General features: G+C 38.7%; 1 protein-coding gene across 3 annotated transcripts; it reads right to left on the reverse strand.

Moving 5' to 3' along the window:
* Positions 1–200: 200 nt before the first annotated feature.
* clcn7 (chloride channel 7) lies at positions 201–22,684 on the reverse strand. Of its 3 annotated transcripts, XM_034200627.1 has the most exons (26): positions 22,438–22,551; positions 20,938–21,012; positions 19,642–19,707; positions 18,897–18,962; positions 18,414–18,546; positions 16,619–16,728; positions 16,085–16,165; positions 15,899–15,961; positions 15,564–15,647; positions 15,213–15,306; positions 13,332–13,396; positions 12,157–12,273; positions 12,003–12,057; positions 11,503–11,563; positions 8,895–9,036; positions 7,282–7,375; positions 6,379–6,551; positions 5,628–5,679; positions 5,360–5,487; positions 4,942–5,027; positions 4,265–4,397; positions 3,623–3,682; positions 2,527–2,703; positions 1,751–1,831; positions 1,563–1,650; positions 201–1,522 (listed from the first exon to the last, which is right to left on the reverse strand). In XM_034200627.1, exons 1-25 carry the CDS (start codon positions 22,549–22,551, stop codon positions 1,564–1,566), a joined length of 2,397 nt encoding a protein of 798 aa, XP_034056518.1. In that variant the 3' UTR covers positions 201–1,522; position 1,563. The 3 variants fall into 3 exon arrangements, with proteins under 3 accessions (XP_034056518.1, XP_034056517.1, XP_034056519.1); XM_034200626.1 differs by having other exon boundaries at positions 201–1,650; positions 22,438–22,684; XM_034200628.1 differs by lacking the exon at positions 20,938–21,012 and having other exon boundaries at positions 201–1,650; positions 22,438–22,684.
* Between the last annotated feature and the right edge of the window lie 1,374 nt (positions 22,685–24,058).

A 24,058-nucleotide genomic window follows, 5' to 3' on the forward strand; every position in this document is an offset into this window, starting at 1 on the left:
TTATGTTTAAGTGTTTCATTGATCTCTATTATCATTAAAAACGAACTATACGATACATATGATATACTGTGTCCCCCTGTGGAAGATTCTTATCCTCTGCTCACTTCTGATACTGCCAGATCTTTTAATACTTTTATGTTCACTTTAAACCTTTAAATCCATACAGAGTAAAAATGACTCTTGTCAAGCAGACACACAGATAAAATGACAATAGATAGATTTCAACTTTATTAATTCACAAAAGGCTTATCCAGTAGTTATGAAATAGAGCATGGTCCATATTTTAACATCTAGAACTGTACAAAGACAAAAGGAGACCAAATCTAAGGGTAAAACCCGAGGGAGAAAACAAAATAACACTGATATTTGAAAACATGTTGGATTTACAAATTGACAATTTTAAATAATGTTAAATCTGAGTTTTTTTTATTGTGTAAATTAATTGGTTTAAACAGAAGTCATGTGATAAACAACGGTTTACATTCATTTGGAGTTCATGAGTGACACTTTCTTTTCAGTGGTAGAACAGAGTGCAAACATTTTGAGGTTTTCTGAAAAAAGAAGATGGTAACCTAAGAGTTTCAGTCCGTTTCACTGACAGTAGTACAAAATATATGCTCAGTAAAGCTGACAGAAGGAGAGATCTGTATCTCCAGTTTCTCTCCAATGACACGTTTCCAAAATAAATAGGTGACCATTATGTTTTATTAAAGGTGTCTTGGGATATGTGACTGGACATAGGTGAGCCCAAATCACACACTTAAAATACATTAACAATAAATAACAGCATTCGCTCAGTGCAAAACTACACAATAGCCGAAAATAAAAACGTTTCCTGCATCGCCAAAGAAGACCGTAAATGGTCGGTTATTATACGATGAACCCTTGCTCAAAATCATGTTTTCAAAGCAATCCAAAAAATTTAAATAATCAATGTTATAACTGATTGATATGTGAAGTGATATCAGAACAACACAAAGGACACACTGAGGGACATGTGCGGATCTTTTCCTCTTTAAATGAAGCTGAGGGATTTTAACTTAACCATGTACGTAAAATGTCTTTAAAGAGGTCTGTGAATACTATAATTGAAATACAAATCCTCAGATAAGGCAAACATGTTTTTCTTTTCCATCCATTAGACATTATTTGCAAAAACCTGAAAGAAAAAAATACCAAGGGTACCAAAGCTCCCGTTCTTAGGGTTCATTTCATGTCTCAGAGACGAATATCTAGTATTCTGTTGAAAGCAAATCATTTCAAATGGATTTAACGGAGCGAATCCGTTCATAAGGGGCTGTTATTCTTTATCCAATTGTTATACTAGTTTTACATTTAAGTGTGTCTTTTTTTTAACACTTCATGTTTTGTCATGGTGAACATTTCGGCTTCAGGAAGCAACGGACACCTCTCGGCCGTGGATAGTGTCCTGCATAGCAGCTGAGGAGGCATCAGGTGGTCATAGTTCATAGATGTGTGTGTGTGTGTGTGTGTGTGTGTGTGTGTGTGTGTGTGTGTGTGTGTGTGTGTGTGTGTGTGTGTGTGTGTGTGTGTGTGTGTGTACTATGTCTGGGCCAGCTGAAGCTCCTCCAGTCCGTGACTACCCAGGTGATATCTGGCCAAATCTTTCCTAGTCACCAGACCGACCACCTGAAAACCAAATGTGTGAAGTCAGAATAATTGTCAGCAACACGAATGTGATCATGAGATCAATCAATGCATTAAGTCACACACAAACACACACTCTTACCCTGTTCACATCATCCGCTACCACCAGGTGTCTGAGTCCCAGCGCTCTGAACAGCTTAAACACACGAGGAAGAGAAGTTTCCTGCAAACACAACGTCTCATTTTAGTTTAAATGTAGTTATAAATGTTATGTATTCATATAAACATAAATGTTGGCCATGGAGAGTTAAACACCTGAACTTTTTGAACATTCATCTGTTTGCAACTCATATATCAATATTCCAATTACTGTATATAGACTATTCTGCACTGTTTCTATTATATTCTATTTGATTTTATATACTTGTACTATTTGATCTGTTTTATTGTGTTGCACTGTCAGAGGAGCCTGTGACCTAAGAATTACATGACAATAAAAGCCTTGAAACTTGTGCCATAGAGTGGTGCAGTGACGCGTCCTAAAACCCGGAAGTAAGCTGCGCATGCTTTCCCTTGACAAAAATGTCGGATTTCTCCATAGGATATTTGAAAATTGCTCGAAATAAGGTCTGTGGAAAACGAACCTGATAGATAAATGCACGTTTTGTTCAGCCGGATAATATCCACATGTCTACCCTACTTTTATAATTTTCGAATCATAAATCTATTTGTTATTCGAAAACAAAAACATGCATTTATCTAACAGGTTCGTTTTCCACAGATCTTATTTCGAGCTATTTTCCAAAACCCTATGGAGAAATCCCATTTCTTTTTTGTCGAGGGAACCCGAGCGCAGCTTACTTACGGATTTTAGGATTCATTTATTATGTACATCTACATAAATCGTGTGTGTGTTACCAGTGGCACAGTGTAAGGCGTTGCGTTCATGAACTCGGTGAGGTCCATCATGCACTCCCTCTCGTCCTGGGACACGTGGATGCTCTGGATGGGGGGGAAGCGGGGGTAAGCGTCCCTGAAGTCCTTCAGCTGGAGCTTCCTCTGAGTCAGCCGGGAGCGAGCCAGCTCCACAAACACCTGCCGGGACACAGGAGGAACTGTGAGCCACACTATTTAAAACAGTGCTTCTCAAACTTTGTTCAGTAATGTCCCCCCTTTGAAACATTTTCTCAGCCAAGTACCCCCTGACCGACCCCGAACATTTTTGATCGAAAAAGCCTATATAAATAATTACAATATAGTGATGTTGCCTCAGTGTGTGATTTATTAACTCCTTCGTGGTATGCATTACAACAAACTAAGGATATTTTCATTTTATGCATGAAAAAAATAACATAACACTTTTTTCAATTTAAGTAATATGTTATTGTGAAAAACAATAAAATACAATACACACATTTGACATGTTTATATGAGGACCCCCTTGGTGGTTCTAGGAATGTTTTATATACAATTGTGTTTTCTATTTAACTTATTTTACTAAGATTATTTTTTTAATTAACCTTTTTTTATTTTTTTTTATTTAAATCTCACGTACCCCCTGCAGTACCCCAACGTACCCCTAGGGGTCCGCGTACCCCCATTTGAGAATCACTGATTTAAAACATCATAATAGTGAAGAACTTGTATTTTTGACGTGAAAGGAAATATGAATAATGTAATGAATATAAAAAAATTAAAAAAACTATTAAAATAAATAAAAAAGCAGATAAAAGTTATTTAATGAATAATTCGAAAATATGAATTCTTACTTATTTTTTACATACAGTGTAAAAAGCATATCAGATGCCTTTAAACCAAAAGCAATTATTTTTTAAGCGAAAGAAAAAAATATGCAAATATAAACAAATAACTAATGAATCGAACATTAATTGAAATACATTTATTTAAATAATAATGATATATGTACAAAAAACCCCACATATTTTGACTTAGATTAGGGTTAATATTAAAGCTGATTTCAGGGCAGTGATATATGAAGGGTTGCTGATGTTACCTTGTGCTTGAGAAGAACGATGAGCTGAGAGCGGAGGATGAGGCCGCAGAGCTTCGACGGCTGAAAGCGAGTAAACAACAACAAAAGGTGTCGTTAAAGAAATATAACGATTCAGATTGAAGCTCAAACTCTCTGGTACAGTATTAACAGTCTAAAACGAGTCATCCCAAAAGTACTGCGATAGAGTTCCTCAAAAACTAATACTTTTTGTGGCGATTATCTACTTTGTTTCCAGTGTGTCTTCTCTCAGCCTCTTGAAAGTGGGTACTTTGATCTTTTCTATTCAATATTGGATTCGATATGACGAGGAAGTGGGCAAGAGCTGCAGACATTACTTCCTCAAACATGGTCTTATGTCTGCACTGCATTTCTGGTATATCATTTGCTCCAGTAGGTGCTGGTATTTCTGCATTTTTCTCAAAGATGTCTCTGCACAACTGCCGATTGTTGGAAAGAAAATAGCATCTTAAGAGAGACAACAACATTTACTGCTGATACTTTAAAGGGGTAGCTGTGATTTGCTCTAAAAAAGGCCTGAACAATGACAGGGAAAAGTCAGTCCACGTAGATGCATTTCACCATGGCTGGATCCTGCTAAGATAATTGCACTATTTAAAAGAAAACAAAGCCTTCATGCATTACCTCGTCACTATCAGCGCCCTGCATGACGACCGGGAATCCGTTGTGATTGGTGGACGTGTTGCTAAGGACGTCCACGATGGTCCCCACTTTCTCTATCCTGTTCAGACAGGTGACCGGGGCACTCATCACCTCTCTGTGTGTGGGGGCGGAAGAGGGAGAGGAATGAGAACATGGAAAAAGGAGCAAGTGAGAAAAATGATAAATAGTAGACTATAGTGTATTTGAATGGAATATATTTTAACAATCAGTCAGGGAACGCAAATGTGCTTATTGAGCTTAAAAACAGTTGAAAGGCAATTGAATGAAATTCCCAAGGTATAATATTTTTCTTATGAGAAGTTGCTGCAACGCTATGCTTCCACTATAATGAATGAAAGGTGTGAGAGCGGTGCGTAGGTGGTGTGATGTAGAGATCCAGTCTGCACACTTAAATCTGCCAGTCTTACACTTATATAGTTTAACATGAGAAGTGTGCGACCCTTTTCACACAGAAATGGTTCATTAAGTGTCTGCTGTTTCAATTAAACTACCGATATACACAGTGAGTGGATTTCATACTTAAAAGTCCTGTGGTAGAGTAACTTAGCTGATCTTCCTGTAAATGGGGAAATAACTAGATGAATGAAACCCTGCAATCGTTCAGTCATTATGGCTCAGTGTCTCAGAGAGGGACTCACCTGGCTGTTAACCAATGGGAGGTGGCGGGAGCGTCCCAGTGCAGGAAGGGGACGCTCTGCAGTTTGATGTGGATATCATACAGACCCTGGAGCAGGAAGAGATTTGATTTGATTTATTTCGAACGTGTGAAACAATAATACTAAAAATAATAATAATAATAATGAAACAAGAGAATTACGATATTGTACAAACTTAAGCAGTATCAAATTGATAAATAGAAATATTATTGACTTACAAATTATATATTACACATCCAAAAAGAGACACAGTGGACTTGTTGCTCTATCAGCTGTTAAAACCCTGTTACTGTAACTGCACTATTGTTATATATTTGTTATGTATTTGAGTACAATGTGCAGATTTTATTGCATCATTTGATTGCACAGTTTTACTTAAACTTCCTAAGTCTTAACTCACCTCCACAAAATAGTCCCCTACTATCTTGGCAGTCATGAGGACGAGCATGATAGGAAGACCGTACGTAACGTTTCCTGTCGCCTCCATCATGATGACGGTCAAACTGAGAGTCATCCTCACTACGCCACCTGGGAAGAGGAGATGTAGTTATATGGATTATTTAAAAAACAGACTCCAGAGTATGGATAGCTCTCCACAGGTTGCAGATGTCTCACTGATTGCTCGTCTTAATGCAGTCCATTTCTTATTTCCAGTTCAGGTTACTCACCTAACTGAGCTGCGGCTCCAATCAGAGCATATTTACCAGGGTCCGCCCAGATCTAACAAAACACACAGGAAATAATAGTTCAAAGCATCTCGAGTATTGATATAGTTGTTATACTAATAAATACCGGGAAAAAGCAACATCAGTCTCTTATAGGTTGGACCAAATACCAGAACTGGCATCAGGAGTTATTACGTTTGAGAAACCATGTAATTAAAGGTCCCCTATTATACTGTTTTGCATCAATATATTACAGGTCTCAGATATATACAAAACATGTCTCTGAAGTGTTTGGCTCCAAACCCCAAACAGATCATTGCAGCATTACCCATAATCCCCTCTGTTTCAGCCCTGTTTCAAAAGTGCTGATTCTCTGTCTGTTACTTTAGATGAAAATAAGGAGCCCCTCCCCACGCCCCTCTGAGAGACATTCGGTTAAAAAGAACTCAATGGTGCTCTAGGAGGAGATTCAGGTGATAAGGGGGGGGGGGGGTTACCTTGGTTGGTGATTGGCTAATGGTTACACAAGCCAAAAAAACGTTATGACATCATAAAGTGGCCAAAATCAGCTCATTTTCAGACAGGTTTTTATATAAATGGATCAGAAAATGTGGATTTTGCATAATAGATGACCTTTAAATTAAAGTATTGAGACTTCAATTTAACCATAATGTGGTTCTCTTTCATTATGGGAACTGAATTGGATCGTCTTCTTGTCTTCCCACAGAGTGAAGAATCATAAATATGCACTCACCGAGCCATTGGGGGTGATGGAGGCCAGCAGGATGCCGAACAGTCTCCCCCAGGCGGCTCCTATCAGCAGAGCGGGGATGAAGACCCCCGCAGACACCGCCAGGCCGTACGTCCAACACGCCAGGAAGAAATAAGTGATGGTGAACAAACTCAGGGTCAACGGATCGTAGGTCCCTTTAATAGAGACAGAAGTTCAACACATCTGTTTCACACACTGATCATATTTAAATCCCACCTCTTATAACGCCTGTTCAGACTAGGCTCCCTCTCCAGTCTAACATTTTAGACTAGACACGTGTAGGTATATTTGATATTAAGTACTTTTAGTAGAAAAAACAAGAACACAATGTAAACCTCATCTTGTTTACATCTGGCGGACAATTTTAATGGTCTATCTTATTCTTCACAATTTACTACGATACATTTGCATTGAACTATTTGTACATTTTTTTTCTTGTGAAGCACTTTGTGAATTGTATTTCTGTGAAAGGTGCTATAATATGTATAAGTATTATTAGTACTATTATTATTATTACATAGTGTGTTTAATGACGGACACAAATAGCGTTGCACGTGGTCAGTAAGGGCAGCTGGTTGAGTCAGGACCAATGCAGACTTCCTGTAGGGTTTAATAACTTCCTGTTGGATGTTTTAATAACTTCCTGTTGGGAGTGTTTCATAACTTCCTCTGCCTGTAAGATGGCTCTGAAGGTCACTCAATATGTCAGACCCTCCACGGAAACGCTCAAACGGAGAGGAAGTGGTAAGGAAGAGAGTGTGGAGGTCGGATTGGTAGTACTGGGCTTTATTCATTAAAATCCCGTTTCCACAATGTGCAAAATAATAGAAAGAAGGAAACACTGGGCCAGATGTTTGTACAGAGTTATTTTTAGCAGCTTTTCACCTGCTTGTGTGTGGAAGAGGCTGCGGACGCTTATCTCAGGAGTGTTGAAGAAGATTGTTGCCATGGAGTTGTACTCTCCATCTGCACAGAACAACTGTGTGTGAGAGAGAGAGAGAGAGAGAGAGAGAGAGAGAGAGAGAGAGAGAGAGAGAGAGAGAGAGATAAGAGCTGGATAAAAAAGAGGAGACAAGAAGAGACTTCCTTCCTTCCTGTCGCTGTGTGATTTAGTGATTTAACTATGCTGTCTAACAGGACAGATTAGGATCAGTGAAGGTATGTAAACCTCATTTGGTGCTGTCATGGAGCAGCGGTCCAGAGTTGTTTATGTTTTCTTCGTCACGAGCCACTCCTATCTCTTTCAAAATATGTCCTCTCTCCCTAATATGTCTAATAAAAAGGTGAGGATGCCAAAAAAAACACACCACAGCATGGGTGGGATACATTTCCGTGAATACTGATTCAGATGAAGTACCAGTTGTCTGTTCTGCCCAAACATGATGGGTTGAAGCCGTAATTAAAAATGTAAAAAGACCAGAAAAATCGAACCTATCCCAAAATAATCTGCGCTCTTTGAGAAAGCATTCGTGACAAAATAATCTACTTGAAAAAATATATTATTGTATGAATTAATCACATGGAGAATGTGTGTCCCTAGACATTTATATATTAATACATTTTCGACAATGAATTATAAGTGAAATATTTTTGAATGACTGAGTCTGAAAGAGCTTTGCTTATCTGTATAATTGTGTCCATTGGGAACAATTGAAACAGTCTCCTCTCTTAGCAAGACCATGGAGTTGTGTCTCCATGTCTGATGTTGAAATACACAGCACAGAGGTTTATTTGTGAGACCTGATCTGTAGCGTGAGTAGCTTTGGTTCAACACAGAAACCATTTGTTCGCACACAAAGAACAAACAAACAAAACAAAACAAGGATCGGCTGTTTGTTTTTCTTCAGTTAAATGTTGCAACAAATTCCATTGACATCCCTCCAATAGTTGAGACATTTCAAGGAAACCACTATTGTCACAAAAGTAAAAGTCAGGGTTTGATTTGATATACTTTATTAATCCCCGTGGGGAAATTGTTTCTCTGCATTTGACCCATCCTAGTGTTAGGAGCAGTGGGCTGCCATTTTGAACGGCGCCCGGGGAGCAGTGTAGGGAACGATGCCTTGCTCAGGGACACCTCGGTAGCACTTGGTCTTGCCGGGACTTGAACTGGTGACCTTCCAGTTGCCAAGCCAAGTCCCTATGGACTTCGCCGCCACCACCCTCGTTTCACCAGAGTCAGAACTATTCATCCTCTGGGGAACATGACCGTCAAAATGGTGTCCTCTACTTGGATCCTTTGGGCCGTATTGTTCTTATGACATACATACTGGTAAAGCGTAATGAAGTGAAACAGCTCTCTGGTTAAATAAACAGGAAGCATTAAGGTTCTCTGTGAGAGGCTCTATCTTATCTGAATCTGCACTCAGGTCGGTGTAATGTGCTCAATCATGCTCATACACTTTTAAATCTGTCTTGATAACTGACAGCGCTTGTGACACCACGTAACTGTGACAGTGAGTGTGTGAGTGTGAGTGTGAGTGTGTGTGTGTGTGTACCTGCAGTGGGTACTTCTCTTTGTTCTCGGACCCCAGAGGCTGACAGTCATTGGAGAAGTAGATCATGGTGAACGACACGGCCGCGGTTACTGCAGCAACCAACATGGCCTCCATCACTTGTAAACACGGCCGATGAACATACCTGAAACACAATTACACGCAAGGTAGTTTTGAACAGGTAATGAAACTGTCTTAATATAATTCTAATGTTATATGACTTACATAAACAAACAAGACTATCAGCAAGAAGATTGGCTATTTCAAAACAAGTTATCCTAAATGTGTTGTTTTTTACAGTTAATATTTTATTGTGCATTATCTGGTGAGATTCTCATCGAATGTTGTCCTAAACTAGCATGAGAGATACTTTATTGATGAAATACATTGCAATAAGTTGTTTTAAATCCATATATGATTATACATTAGTAATACTATTGCAGTTACTGATCTTACAAGTTACAAGTTATTTTTATGAATAAAGTTTATTATTTTGTAAAAAAATCTAGGTAACATTAACAACAACAAAAAGCCTATATTATTATTATTTAAAACGGAATTTTATTACTACAGTGTTTCCCATACATTGATTTATTTGTGACGGGCCGCCACAATTAAATATCGTCCGCCACAAATGGATCTCGTAATTTTTGGTGGTGGTCTAATGGATAGTGAGGTGGGCTGATGATGCGAGTTCAAATCCTGCCTGGAACACCACTAGTCTACTAGTGTGCCCTTGAGAATGTCCCTTTAATTGCTCATTGTAAGTCGCTTTGGAATAAGGCGTCTGCTAAATGCCTAAATTGTAAATTATATTTTTGGGAGAATAAACCCCACAGATCCTCAACTCCGGTGTGTCTCACTCATTAACAACGCAACACAGAGCAACAAGAACGTTGTCTACAGTAGCCATGAACTCGCATGTATTATCTTATTTGATAACCCGAATTAACCACGTGGTCCTTTGGCTTTTCTTGCCGGGGGGCGGTGCGGTGCGGTGCCCCCACAAATAGAATCAAATTCTGTGGGAAACACTGTACTACATTACATTACATTGCATTTAGCTGACGCTTTTATCCAAAGCGACTTACAATAAGTGTGTTCGACCAACAAGATACAAACATATAAGTACATCAGGTGTCATAGAGCCAAAACATTTCAAGTGCTACTCAACTGGCTTTAGATAAGCCAGTCCTTTATTAGTATATAAGTGCTTTGTTAGTAATTCTATCGCTCGAAGTGGAGTCGAAAGAGATGAGTTTTCAGTCTCCCCCGGAAGATGTGCAAGCTATCTGCTGTCCTATCTGCTGTACTACTGTTAAGTTTTGAGTATGCAAGTCAATTTAAGTCAACTTTAAAAATGAATTACTTTGGTCTGAAAACTGGCAATAAATAAAATCCTATTATTAAATATCTGGAGTTTGTCTAGTAAACAGTTATCTGACAGTGAGTTTATGAAATATATCAGTTTTTTTTATTAAAAACCTGCATCACAAACGTGTTGGTGCTCATGGAAACACAGCCTTTTGTCCACAGGGGCCGCCAGATCAACAGAAAAAGGATAATTAATCATAGCAGAAGACATACTTTATTAATCCTTTAGGGACAATTCAACACTTTAAATGACGTTTAACCAGATCACCACTTGAATTAACTAGAAACGGACATGTTGTTGTTTGTTGAGCATCAGCGTGAACTTTCCTGAGACTGGAGGAAATCCCCGGTGCAATAAAACGTAGTGACTGGAACAAAGCTCTAAAGTGGATTCCAGGTATTCTGACGCAATGCGACACAAATGCAAACGTTATTGTAGGTGCCATAACACTACTTAGCTCAAGTTCATTATTTGTATTATTTGTAGGTGCCATAACACTACTTAGCTCAAGTTCATTATTTGTATTATTATTATTATTTACGTCACCTTTATTTGCTTGTTGAGCACTTCCGGTAATTGTCACATGGGTGTGGTTTGGTTTATGAGTCACCTGTTTGATGTCGAGTGCACATGACAGAGGGTGAGCTTGTGCTGTCATTTTTTTCTGTTGACCGTTTTGTCCATAGTTACTATGTTTTGATTTTGTTTATTAAATATCCTTAAAACTATATTGCTTCAACATGGACTTTCTTTTCGAAAACACGTCATAGTTTAAAGCCAAGTTTAGCCTCTCGGCGACTCAAATGTAACTGGGGATTGAGCCGCCACAGTAATCCTTATGATCACTTAGGTGACAGCCTGTTTTCAGACATACGTGTATAAATATAAAAATGTATAACCGTAACCGACTAACATTACCATATTTATGTACCACAGAGTTCTTGCTGAATCATAACCCTTACCCAGAGCCACCCGGTCCAACAGTGATTAAACCTGTTCTCTATTTTAAAACTCCTCGATCACAAGATGTTGACATTCTGAGAAGTCAAATTTTACACAACCCTTCATTCAATTCTAGGAAAGCTTCCTCATCTCGCACCCCACCCTAATACCACCGTGTGTTTCTTGGCACACGAAACACACAAAGCTATTCTTCATATGTCACCTGACCCTGTGTGGCAACCTTTTCACGTACATTTGTGACGTGCAATTTTTTAAGCCTTTTATAGACGTTACCTGATCCTGAAGATGGTCAGCCAGTAGTTCAGTTTGTTGAACAGAGCGCCTAACAATCCACCTGCACAGGGAATATAAACACTGCCGTCAGAATTTCAAACATTAACTGAATCAAGTATTAATTAGTAGAATTATCAGTATTTGTATTATTTTAAATTAATCCATTCATTGATTGGTCTATAAAAGGTCAACACTTAGAGATGTCCATCCCAGTTTGTGAAAATCCAAGTCATGTATTTAAATGTAGCCAAATATATTTTATATAGTTTAATATTTAAAAATAAATACAGTAAAATTAAGAAATGTCCATATCTAAGATGCTGCAAGCTCTTAATATTGTTCCATCAATTGACTAATTGTTGCAGCTCTATTATGAATATTATTATTGAATATATTAGTACTGTAATTACACTTTTTTATAATTGTTATTTTTATTATGCTAATATTCCTGTCCTCCACCCAGTTATAAAAGAGTCAAGTATTCCCTAAGATATTTTTACCAAAAGCTCCCATAGCGATGAACAGGGGAATCTCATAGAGGTTATAGGCCCCACTCTGAAAAAGGAATACAAACACATCATGTCATTGTTTACTTTACACAGACTAACAAACAACATAAAGGTGAGGCAGTAACCAAAAGTGTTGGTTTCTCACATCGCTCTCAAAGCGCCCGAAGTTGATGAGACCCGGGTTGGAGAGGTCTCCTGGTTTGTTGTGGTAGAAACTGAGGAAGAAGTTCAGGGTGAAGGTGGAGATCATGGAAGCGAAGAACTGCAGGGGAGAGAAGAGACGGGGGGGGGGGGGGGGGGGGACTGTTAGGCATGATTCGGAAACTGAAACCCATTCTGCTATTGGCTATCTTTTTTAATGACTTTTTATTAGCAACAACCCCCCTTTAAATTGTATTTTATTCTTTAACATTTGGTTATTGTTTTATTTATTTTATAGGTCTTATTTTACCACTTTCTTAGCGAGATTCCCTTTTAATAATTTGATCTTTATTATTCTTATAAATGATTTTGTTGAGTTTTATTTTCAGTTTATTAATTTAATAAGTGTTTATATTTTATCGTATTTATTAGTTTGGTCTTCCTTTATTTTACCAAGAGGGATCACTATTTTATTGTTAAGGTACTCTTGATGGGTTGGTTAGGGACTGGTCCCAATAGCACTATACATGAAAGATGAATGGTTGAGTGTTATAATTATATAACACGTTTAACAGAATAAGTACTTACATTTGGTAAATGCACACAAGGTAATGACTGCAGCTGCTCTTTTTCTGTATTTGTCAGCAGGGTTTTTTTTGGTAATTGTATATTTTGTCTTAATTTGTCGTGAAATCAATGGTCCCTAAATCTGACAATCTCAGTTTGAGATTTAATTTGTATCAAATATCCTTTATCCGTCCCACACAGGAGAAATGTACTTACTAAGAAAGAGGCAAGCACGTGGTTAATGAAGTAAAAGGTATTTATATTGTATCATCTTATGACTGTTAAAAATAAAAGAAATATTGAAAATCAAAAATAAATCAAAAATGTTAGGGATTTTAAATCTCAACAACATTGCATTTTAACATTCCTGTTGTTATTTTACTTGAACTATTTTTATTGCACTATCCTTATTTATGTCTTAGGTATATTGTACTGTTTGAAGAGCCTCAAACTTTTCATTGCCAACAACTACAGTGTAGCTATTATGCATGTAACAATACAACCTTATCTTAAATGAATTCTGTATACAAACCTCTTGATTTAATTTACATGACAACATGACATGATAAGGAGTTTTATCACAGGGTGTAATATGGTGTACAGTGGACTTACTATCCTCCAGGTCAGCATCTGGTTCCAGAAAGAAGCTCCCTCCTCCAGAGAGAACAGGACGCCGCCTGTCAAAAACAGAATCTCAGTCAGGAAACACAGTGTGATGTTGCTAAAGGTTTCCTTTGATCCCCTGACGCCATGTCTGAAGAGGAGTGAGCATCCCAAGTTAGCTGACAATCACACGGCATCCTCCACATTGATTGATAAGCGCAGTAACATATTTACAGGGTTCACATGAGTTAATATGGAATAACTCTGTTTACATGACTGTAACACATTACTGACGTGGTATGTGAAGCATTTCCAGACTACTGATGAGAAAATTCTATATGTACAAGGAAGCTTTTACTGCTTTACCGTCACGACTAATGATGTCAGGGTTTCTGCAGTGTTCACTTAATACATTTAAAGGGGCCATATTCTGCTCATTTTCAGGTTCATATTAGTTTTAGTGTCTCTCCTGTGACATGTCTCCATGCTTTAATGTTCAGAAAGCTCTTTATTTCTCTCATACTGTGCTGCAGCACCTCTTTTCTCCCTCTGTCTGAAACCAGAGCCCAGTCTGCTCTGATTGGTTAGCTGGACGGCTCTGTTGTGATTGGTCAACAGTTTAAAGCTGTCCCGCCCCTTAGCCTCTAACACGTACACTGTGTTGGAGCGCTAGCCAATAGAAGTGAAGTCTGTGGGTGTTTCTTAATGTCGAGGACGCTTCCTTGGTAGGACAAGTCCCTCCGAGTCAGGTCCTTCAGAAGCGAGGCAAGAATCCTTCCTAGCCTCGGAAAACGAAGAATGGTGGAACAGGCTAACAGGTGTGCGTCATATGCGAGGCCCCGCCTTAAATGGAGCGCGATTTCCGTCAAAGATTTGGAAATTGGTCCGTGCGCAAAGCATTGTGGGGATTTTAAGACCGCGGAGGATACACATGTGCAGCCTCGAAATTTCCCGCAACAAAAGGACGCCGGCCTCGGTAGAATTAGACATTGGAACAGTCCTTCGGCGGGACTCGATGACGTAGCATCCTTGAAATAGTGGCTCTGGAGGAGCCTTCCTCGACATTGAGAAACACCCACTATGTTCCTGAAGTAAACAAAGGACTCTAATGGAGGCGTTTCAGGCAGGGGGGGGGGATAAACTTCCTCTCATAAATTTAAGTTTTTATTTGAATTCTAAACTTGTCAATTATGAGTCAACTATCTTCCTAAAGACTGTAGCTAGCAGCTGTGACCACCTTGCTAAAGATCTGATGGTACCAACTGAAAAAGGACAAAATAACATGTACTCAAAATTAACTGTCAAAACAATCACGTCTTTGTTTATCGATGTCTTTTGACTGCACACAATACAAAAACGTTTTATATCCATCATTATCGGCTCCAGCAGGCAGTTGCAAATTGGATTTAAGTTTTTTTTACCACCTTCTAGGACATTTTGAATGTATTCATTTATCAAAACAAAGCTACCCCCTCATCCTCCCCTTAACATCCGCACACACCAACATAACACTTTTTAATACAGATAGTATGTTTTTATGTTATATATTTACTGTATTTAATCTCTTGTGTATAATTACACACTGTTTTGGTCTATTGTTAGAACCAATATTGGATCGACTTGTACTTTGATGCTTTGGCCTCATAAATCACTCACTGAATCAATAAAGCCAATAAAGTCTTTAATTTGAACTGCATTGAATTACATTAAATTAAATTGAATAGTCCTGTCCCACACAAGTTCCCTTACAGGTGTGTCTGTCTTTAGTCTGGGCATGCAGCCACACGGCTTGGTCTGTTGTCTTTATAGCAGCTAAACTGCCTGCACATTCAGGCAGATAAATATGAAAACACATACGTATGCAGGGTGCTTTAGTGATGTTGTTTTTACCGACTGGAGCTCCAAAAGCAGCTGAAACACCGGCAGCAGCTCCAGCAGAAACAAAGTCTCTTTTCTCAGTGTCTCTCCGGAAGTATTCAAAGATCTACAAACACACACGTATTACTCGTTATACATTAGTTACAAACACACCCTATCCACGTACAGTTAAAAACATGTCAGTAGTACAAAAGCATGCTTGAATGAAGAACAATCATATTTAAATGATTGAAAGGTATAAAGGATCTTCAGTAAGACAGAATACAGGGAGTGTTAGGAACAAAGTATTTCAAATTAAAAGAAAACGTATAGGTCTAATTGAATATACTTCCATGTGTTTAATAGCCTGAGACACACACAGACCTTGAAGTCTCTCTTTAAAGAGGTGCTCCTGCCCTGTGAGACTCCTGCAGCTACAACAGCACCAGAGTGAATCATGGGTCCTTCCTGAAGGATTGTGGGTAAACAAGAGGACAGGTATGAAAGAGAATTCATGGCAAGCAGTCAATTTAACGAGACATGATCTTGAAAAATTCAAATTTTCCAACTCCAAAAATGGAAAACATAATTGTATTGTTTGTAAAAAAAAAAAAAATGGCATCTTTAAGTCTTAGCTTTGCTTACAGTTCTAGACTTGATACTTAACTTCACGACAGCATTTTGAAACAAACAGACAGTGAGGGATAATATTTGTTTACCTTTCCGACAGCAAGACCGCCAACCACTGAACAGATAACACCGCACACTTTCACCACCAGGGTCTGTTGGGGGAAAACAAAACATGTTACAGATAAGAAACTCCTTCCAAAAACATCCATTGAGATGTGTGTGTGTGTGTGTGTGTGTGTGTGTGTGTGTGTGTGTGTGTGTGTGTCTGTCTTTACCTTGAGTCGTACCACCCTAGGAATCTTGACTCCATTGAGGTAACATTTTATCTGAGGGATCCCACTTCCTGCTGCTATGGGCTGCATGAGACAAAAGGGAGAGTTATATTAAAATATAGAAACCTACAGTATTTATGATTACATGAGTAACATATAAGGGTGTGAGGAGTGTTGGTGTTTCTTTGTGTTGAATGAAATGTCTCAATGGTTATGAAATGGAATTGAAAGCAGACTTTTTGGGGACTGAAAAAAAAGTGTAATCAGTCTGCTTGCATGAAGAAACCTAATGTTGCTTAATGAAATCTCAGCTGACTGTGGTGAACCTGAATGGGAGAATAAAGGAAGCACATTCAGATGTACTGATTTTCACTATTACTAACACAAACTGGTAGAGGCTGTTCCCTAATTAGTTTTCACTTGCACTTCCATGTGAATGTTGTGTAATTCAGACATTATTCTCAAGGAACAATCAAAAGCACAAAGCGGAAGCCGACTAAAGTCATTAAGGTTACTAAAACACATCTCGAGTCTTACCTCGAAAAATGCAACGAGGATGGCCCCCATCATGACGATGGCGGAGTTGAGGACGGCCCAGAGGATGAGGGAGATCGACAGGCCGCCAACCTCTGTGAAATTATCTATGTCTGTGAGGGGTCAGAGGTCAAGGAAAACCACATACAATGTGTTGAAGCGCTAGCCAATAGTGGGTGAATGTTACAGAGTGATGTTATTATGCTACATAAGTAAACAAAGGAGTCCAATGGAGGTGTTTCAGGCAGGGGGGGGGGGGATTGGGAGTGTGTGGGAGAGAAACTCCCTCTGGGGGGGAACACAGGGATTTGCTTGAGAGGGTCTGAACCAAACAAGGATGTCAGAATCAGAAACAGGTTTATTACCGGGTAGGTGAACACATACGAGGAATTTGACTAGGTGTCGTGGTGCATACATAAAAGTAAAACAGCAATTAAAAACACAGATAGAAACTATTTTAAGAAAACTATAATAACATAGAAAAATATAGCAGTATTTACATTGAATATGGTTGAAGTAGAATTGGTATAAAATATGTGTAGTAATGAAAAATGTAAGTGTATGCAGCCCAACAATACTTCATTCAGATATTTTTTCATTTAGCCTTTACCAAATATTGCAGCTTACTGTGATTTGGGCATTGCACTAGTCCATGTTCGATAACATTTTGATTAATTATGCAGCTTTAATATATATATATAAAACAGTGCAATACCAAATGATTATATATTCTTTCAGTCACTGTTTCTCTGTACTGTAAAGCACTTTGAATTGTCGCGTACAGAAAAGTGCTATATAATTAAACTTGCCTTGCCTAGCCTATTGTACTTGTGCCTGTAAAGTCCATGTCACACTGTACCGAAATTGACACCCGATGGACACACGAATATGGAATTGTGAATTTCGCACGAAGATGGCCCCGAACCACACACGAAGGCAACATTTACATTACATGTAAGACATACAACTGCAACGAAAGTACCAAAAACAATTATGTTACAGTACTATGATACTGTACTGATATCTTCAGACTTTGTTCTTTACTTTATCCGTCTTTATATGTAGAAGATATTAAGTTTTCTCCGTAATGTTGTTTCCATAGCAACAACAACTTCCTGTCAACTGTCCTTCAAAATAATATATTATATCCTTTTCAGTTTCACAGAACACAAATTGGGTTATTTACATAATATGTTTACATGATTTTGTTGTGCAATAAAACAACCCGATGGACACACGATAAAGGAAATGTTCAAATTCGGCTGTGATCGTAGCAACATCGGGCCATTCGTGAGGGCATCTTAAGCCTTCGTATGACCGCCGGTGGAGTTTCTCAGGCTCCGGCAGCAACTTCGTGAGCGGTGGCAAAATCTTTGGCATGCCAAAAAATTGCCGAAGGACCTTGCGAAGGTTCATTTTCGTGTTGAATTCGTGTGTCAATTTTGCCCTTCGTAAGGCCATCGTGAGGGCATCTTGTTATCATCGGTGCCATCGGGCATTCGCCCCGATCAGAGTGAGGGCGAATGCCCGATGGCACCGATGATAACACGAAGATGACACGATTTGACAAGATGCCCTCACGATGCCTTACGAAGTTGCCGCTCACAAAGTTGCTGCCGGAGCCTGAGAAACTCCACCGGCGGTCATACGATGGCTTAAGCCTTTAGATGCCCTCACGAATGTCCCGATGTTGCTACGATCACAGCCGAATTTGAACATTTCCTTTATCGTGTGTCCATCGGGTGTCAATTTCGGGACAGTGTGACACGGGCTTCTGATTATCTTGCACAAAGGATACTCTCTTTGACCACTCGGTATTTCATCCCAGCAAGTTCCTCCACCGCAATGTCGATAAAGCAGGCGATGAGGCCGGTCAGGAAGCCGATCAGACCACAAACCACCCAGCGACTGATTTCCAGACAGCGGAAACCCTAGAAAAAAATACAAGAACAGAGAGGAGCTAAAACCATCACCAGAGGAGAAGTTAGAGTTATTCAAAATAAGGGAAATGCATGAATTCACACACATTGACATTACATTGCATTTAGCTGACGCTTTTATCCAAAGCGACTTACAATAAGTGCATTTGACCAAGAAGACATGTGAAGGTGACTATATAAAGTCACCTTTGTTACAATATAAGAACAGAAGATGGAAATTAGATAGGAGCTTTATCTGGCATAAATAATATCTTCCCAATGTGTTTTTATGCATGGTCCTTGTTTATTAAAGACATGCAAGGCTGGATAACAAACATCCAGGTGTTTCCTTCTCTACTCACCATGTAACTCATCCTCCTCTCCTCCTCCAGAAACAGCTGGTTCTCAATGTTATCATAGTCCAGACTCTGGAATCACACACACACACACACACACACACACACACACACACACACACACACACACACACACACACACACACACACACACACACACACACACACACACACACACACACACACACACACACACACACATACACACACACACACACACACACACACACACACACACACACACACACACACACACACACACACACACACACACACACACACACACACACACACACACACACACACACACACACACACACACACACACACACACACACACACACACCAAATCAATATTTAAAATCAACAAAAGCAATGTTTTCTTCTATTTTGCAATACTTTATGATAAACAGATTTAAAAAATGTCACAAATACCTCATTTACATTTTTAGGTCAGCAAGTTCATAGTAAACCATAGATATGTTAATGCGAGCTGAATTTATCAACAGCTGTTAGCTTCCTGCCTGCTTAAGAGGATTATTGCCCTGTTAGCCTAACATGTTTTTAACGTTTCATAACCTGAATGGCATTTTCTATACGTGTTACATTCAACTATTTTGTATTCTTCATCTATTTCTTAACTCCAACATCAAAACATGAAACGTATACATCCCATATACACACGATGCTTTAATTAAAACAATCGAATGCAGGGATCATATAATAATCAGCATTGAGCTGGCATTTTTACCTCAAATTTAAGTGACAGCAGCTTCTCATTATGAGGGATCTCTTTAGGCCGCCCTCTCAGAGATTCCTGCAGGAGAAACAGAGAAAAAACGGAAATCATCAAACTGAAAGTGACTCCTAACCTCTGAATCATGAGGGACTGGAGGAATGGGAGGAATACACATTCTGATGCAACACACAAGCATTTGAAACGACACATACAAACGTCTATTACTCTCAAAGATCACTACCGGAGAGAGGACATGTTTTACAGACTTCATCTAACAGATACAGGAGCATTCATAATCGAAGATGCATGCAAGCCAACTACAGTCAAATACAAAGTAATCTATTCCACATTTGGATGCGATTTGAAGTGAGCGTCGGTCGCACAATCAGCAGCGAAAACAGACCACAGACAAAAGCTTTTATTTGCGGCAAACGAAAGACGTGCAAGTCACATGCATGGCATCGCATTCCCGTCAGGCAGTGAGAACAGATCTGAATCTGATGGCTTCTGTCACGGGAGGAAATGGATGTCCTGTCAAGCTTAGAGACGGAAAAGTAGCTTCAAGCGTCGGATGTATAATCCTGTAGCGATGTGTCACTCCAAGCTGCATCTGTCATGCTGAATTTAAATCGCTTAATGTGTGTTTTCTTTGTATTTCTGGTGAGATGTTCGATGCCTGATTGAATTGAGCTATACAAGTCAAATAACATAAAACCATTTTTGCTTTTCTTTTGTAGCCTAAAAGGACTTAGCTGCATTTGTTGTGCAACCCATTGTTGTAAAAGTGCAGTAAAGGTCACTAAGTAAAACCTGACTGAGATATGCTAATTCAACACATATGATCTGTATTGAATAAATGGTGTGTTTCTGCGTTTTTTTCTTAAGTGTGTGGGATCAGTTTCTGAAAGCTAAAAACGGAATGGTCAGGCGGTCAGTGTTTAGCACAAGGCCTGCCTCAGTTCATCATTTGCGATGCATCACAGTGGAAACCTTCAGACAGTTTCCAAACACGTGTTCTTACACACACTGGATGAGTCAAACATCCTTATTACAGGTCACTTGCTCCCAGGTCAAGAGTTCCCATAGAAGGCCATATTAAGCAGGGAGCTATTGAGATGACATGAAATGCACCCACATCATCATTCACATTCAGTCAATGATTTTAAGACAATAAAGTAGAGTTTTTATAATTACAGAGGGTTAACTAACTACACTAAGGAAGTCTAGAAGAAATGGCGGTAGAGGTGATATCGATAGAGGAGTGACAGACACAGAGAGAAATAGTTCGACGTCGTTCTCGGGCTTTACCTCTTCAGACGTCATCTCCTCCTCCAAATCCACCGTGCTCAGTCTGCCTACCTGAAATATACCGTCTCTCGACAGCTATAGACACCAACACAAATATATATATATATATATAGGGCTATTGTGTAGCCATTTTCAAGCTGATGCTTTAACATGTTGGATATCCAGATGAGAGCGACAGGGTTCGAGAAGTATAAGGAAATAACACTGCATGTATGATACAATAAAGTACATTTTGTTCAAACTTCCACCTTGAATCCTAAAGGAAATGAGTAATCCTGGTGACACGGGGAGGAAAAAGGAAGTAGGATTCTCCATATTAGGTGGAGGACGTTATTTAGTCTAAATATAGCAGGTCTACTAGTTAGTGACACTGTCAGTTTGAGACTGTTATTCTGTTCACACTAACTAAATAAAACGTATACTGGATATAAACAGTATCCATAACAGGCTCAGATTACCTGCAATTATGTGAACACTGATTTTATTACTTTGAGAATGGACTTTCTTACTCATTCAGGAAATGTAATGACTGACATGAGCTTAAGTTATTATTCTCGATAACTGTGTCCTTATACGAAGCTGCCTGTTTTAATTGTACGTAACCTAGTAATAGAGATAAGTCACTAGCTTCTTAATATAATGAAAGGACTAGCCTTTCAAAACTCTCAATAATCTGATTATTTCCCCTAACAATCGAATTACAAGCAGCATGTTGTAAATGATTGAACTAAGACTAACTTAATTACTTTCATGCAGCAAACAAAGCGTGTTGTTGCATCTGAAATGCAAAGACACCATAACACGTGAAAACACAACCAAAAAATATGTCAACAATGCATAAAAAAATCTTCACAAGCATTCATATCCCATGCAGTATTTAGAAACATGACTCAGTGTAACCTTAATGGTTCATAAAAACATGACACAGCATCTTCTGAACACTTTAGGCACAGAGTGGAGGAAGTACCAGAACAAGTCCTGCATTCAAAATGTTACTCAAGTAAATGTAGAAAAGTATCGGCATCATATTATACTTAAAGAAGCAAAAGTAAAAGTAGTCGTTGTGCAGATTGGTCCATTTCAGAATAATATATATGAAATGTTTTATAAAGATTGATCATGAAAGTGTTCTCAAAGCTGGTGAAGGTGCAGCTAGTCTGAATGACTTTGTATACTGCAGGGTAGCTGGTGGATTTACTCCAGGTGTAACTAAAGTCTGATTTAAGTGTTGATTATATTTCACATCATTAATACAAATCTGTAAAGTAACAAAAAGGTATTAATAAATGTCGTTGAGTAAAAGTACACTATTAACCTTTGAATTGTAGTTGGGTAGAAGTACAAAGTAGCAAATAAAGGCAATCCTAAAGTAAAGTACAAGTACTTCATCATTGCACTTAAGTACAGTAGGCTACTTGAGTAAATGTACTTAGTTACTTTACATCACTGTTTGGGACTAACAGACGTCAGGGTTGCTAAGCTAACATGCTACAGCGGTACCTGTCTGGAGGGTCGGGGCTGCTCGGAGCCGTTCAGCAGCGGGGTTCCCTCCGCCGTGACCCCGGACTCGTCGGCCCGGCTGGACCACGACACTTTCTTCGTGATGTTGGCCATAGTGGCCCCCGGTAGCTCGGTGCCCTGACTTCCGCTGAATTATTTCATTAATTTCAGTTGTGGCTGCCTCACTGTACACTGTTATTCTTCCTCAGCTTCCCATGATCATCATGTGACACTTGTAAGGATCGTGTGAAGGGCCAAACATGTCTGGCGCGCTGGATGCTGGGAAATGTATTTTTTTGTTCTTTTTATAAAACAAAAAATATGTCACTGGATTAGATTCACACTTTTGACTGTATCTTGTAATTTAATTTAGAATAAAAACCAACTAGACTCCCACATTGTCTGCTAGGTTTTTTGATAATGTTGTGGCAAAATACAAATTCATAATAATACATTACCTTTATGTAGCTTTTTTCTACTCAAAGTCGCTTTATAAAAGTACAATTCAAACAACAAACAAAGATAAAATCAAGTAAATTAGAACGTATTTAACAGGGAAAGGCAAGTCTAAAGAGGTGGGTTTTGAGGGCTTGTTAGAATGATAGTAGGGTGGTTGATTGTCTGATGTGGAGGGTGCAACACCTATCACCCCAGGTCCGGAGCTTAGTCCTTCTTGTCTTTAGGGTGTTTGCACCTTGGACCTGAGGCATCATGGAGAAGTTTAAAAATGCCTTTTCTACAGTAAGAACAGAATTTACATGCATGTCAAACTTTCAAAGATGTATTTTATAACCAGAATATCACTTTACACATGGTTATGGTGCCACAGTATTAAGTAATAAATCCAAGTCTCAGCACAGATGTTAAGTTAAAAAAAAGTGAACATAAAGTGCTCCTCAAGAATAAATTACAGCAGTGGTGCTGTAAAACCTTTATCTACTTTTTGAAGAATTAAACTCATCCCTTATATTTGATTTTTGACAAAACATAAAGTGTTTTTGGAGTGTTTTAAAGGTTGCTACTGCAGGATTTTAGTTTTATGAATAATGCATCCTGAGTCAAAATAGCACATGTTATTACATTTCAACTTTGATTCTACGGTTTAATGTTAACAAGGCATTTGCAATGATTAAATGGCAACACTTTCAAAAACCCTGCACAGTTGAAACAGTCTTACCTGACTACAATCCAATATTTTTGTCATGGAAGTGATGAAAATTAATATCAAATGTACGAGAACACTCGTACTTATTCTAAGATCCTTGGTAGTGTTTAACACTTAATAATGTTGCATATCAGTCGGAACAGTCCCAGTTTTTTGGTTGATCTATCTTTAAGTCCAGCAACAACATACTGCTTGATATACATCCAACATATATTAAAGGGGCCCTATCACGCTCATTTTCAGGTTCATATTTGTATTTTGTGCCTCTTTTGAGACATGTTTACATGCTTTAATGTTCAAAAAGGTCTTTATAAAAACGCAAGTGTTAAGGAGTGATGTCAATATGTCACTGAAATAAACAAAGGCATCTCAGAGGGTGTGAGAAAGAAACTCCCTCTAGTGATCTTTAGGATTTTAGCCAAAAAAGGAGTAGGGAGATAAAGCGTTTGCATGGCC

The sequence above is a fragment of the Gymnodraco acuticeps genome, unplaced genomic scaffold, assembly GCF_902827175.1.
Source record: "Gymnodraco acuticeps unplaced genomic scaffold, fGymAcu1.1, whole genome shotgun sequence".
Classification (NCBI taxonomy): Eukaryota; Metazoa; Chordata; class Actinopteri; order Perciformes; family Bathydraconidae; genus Gymnodraco; species Gymnodraco acuticeps.

Bases quoted from the DNA above. Each gene is read 5' to 3' on its own strand.
- clcn7 (XM_034200626.1), bottom strand. From the start codon at position 22,551: ATGGCCAACATCACGAAGAAAGTGTCGTGGTCCAGCCGGGCCGACGAG. The intron at 9,037-11,502 runs GTAACGTCTATA...ATTGTGTTTCAG, and splicing joins CTGACCATCTTCAGGATCAG to GTATGTTCATCGGCCGTGTT. The intron at 2,704-3,622 runs GTAACATCAGCA...GTGTCCCGGCAG, and splicing joins TCGTTCTTCTCAAGCACAAG to GTGTTTGTGGAGCTGGCTCG.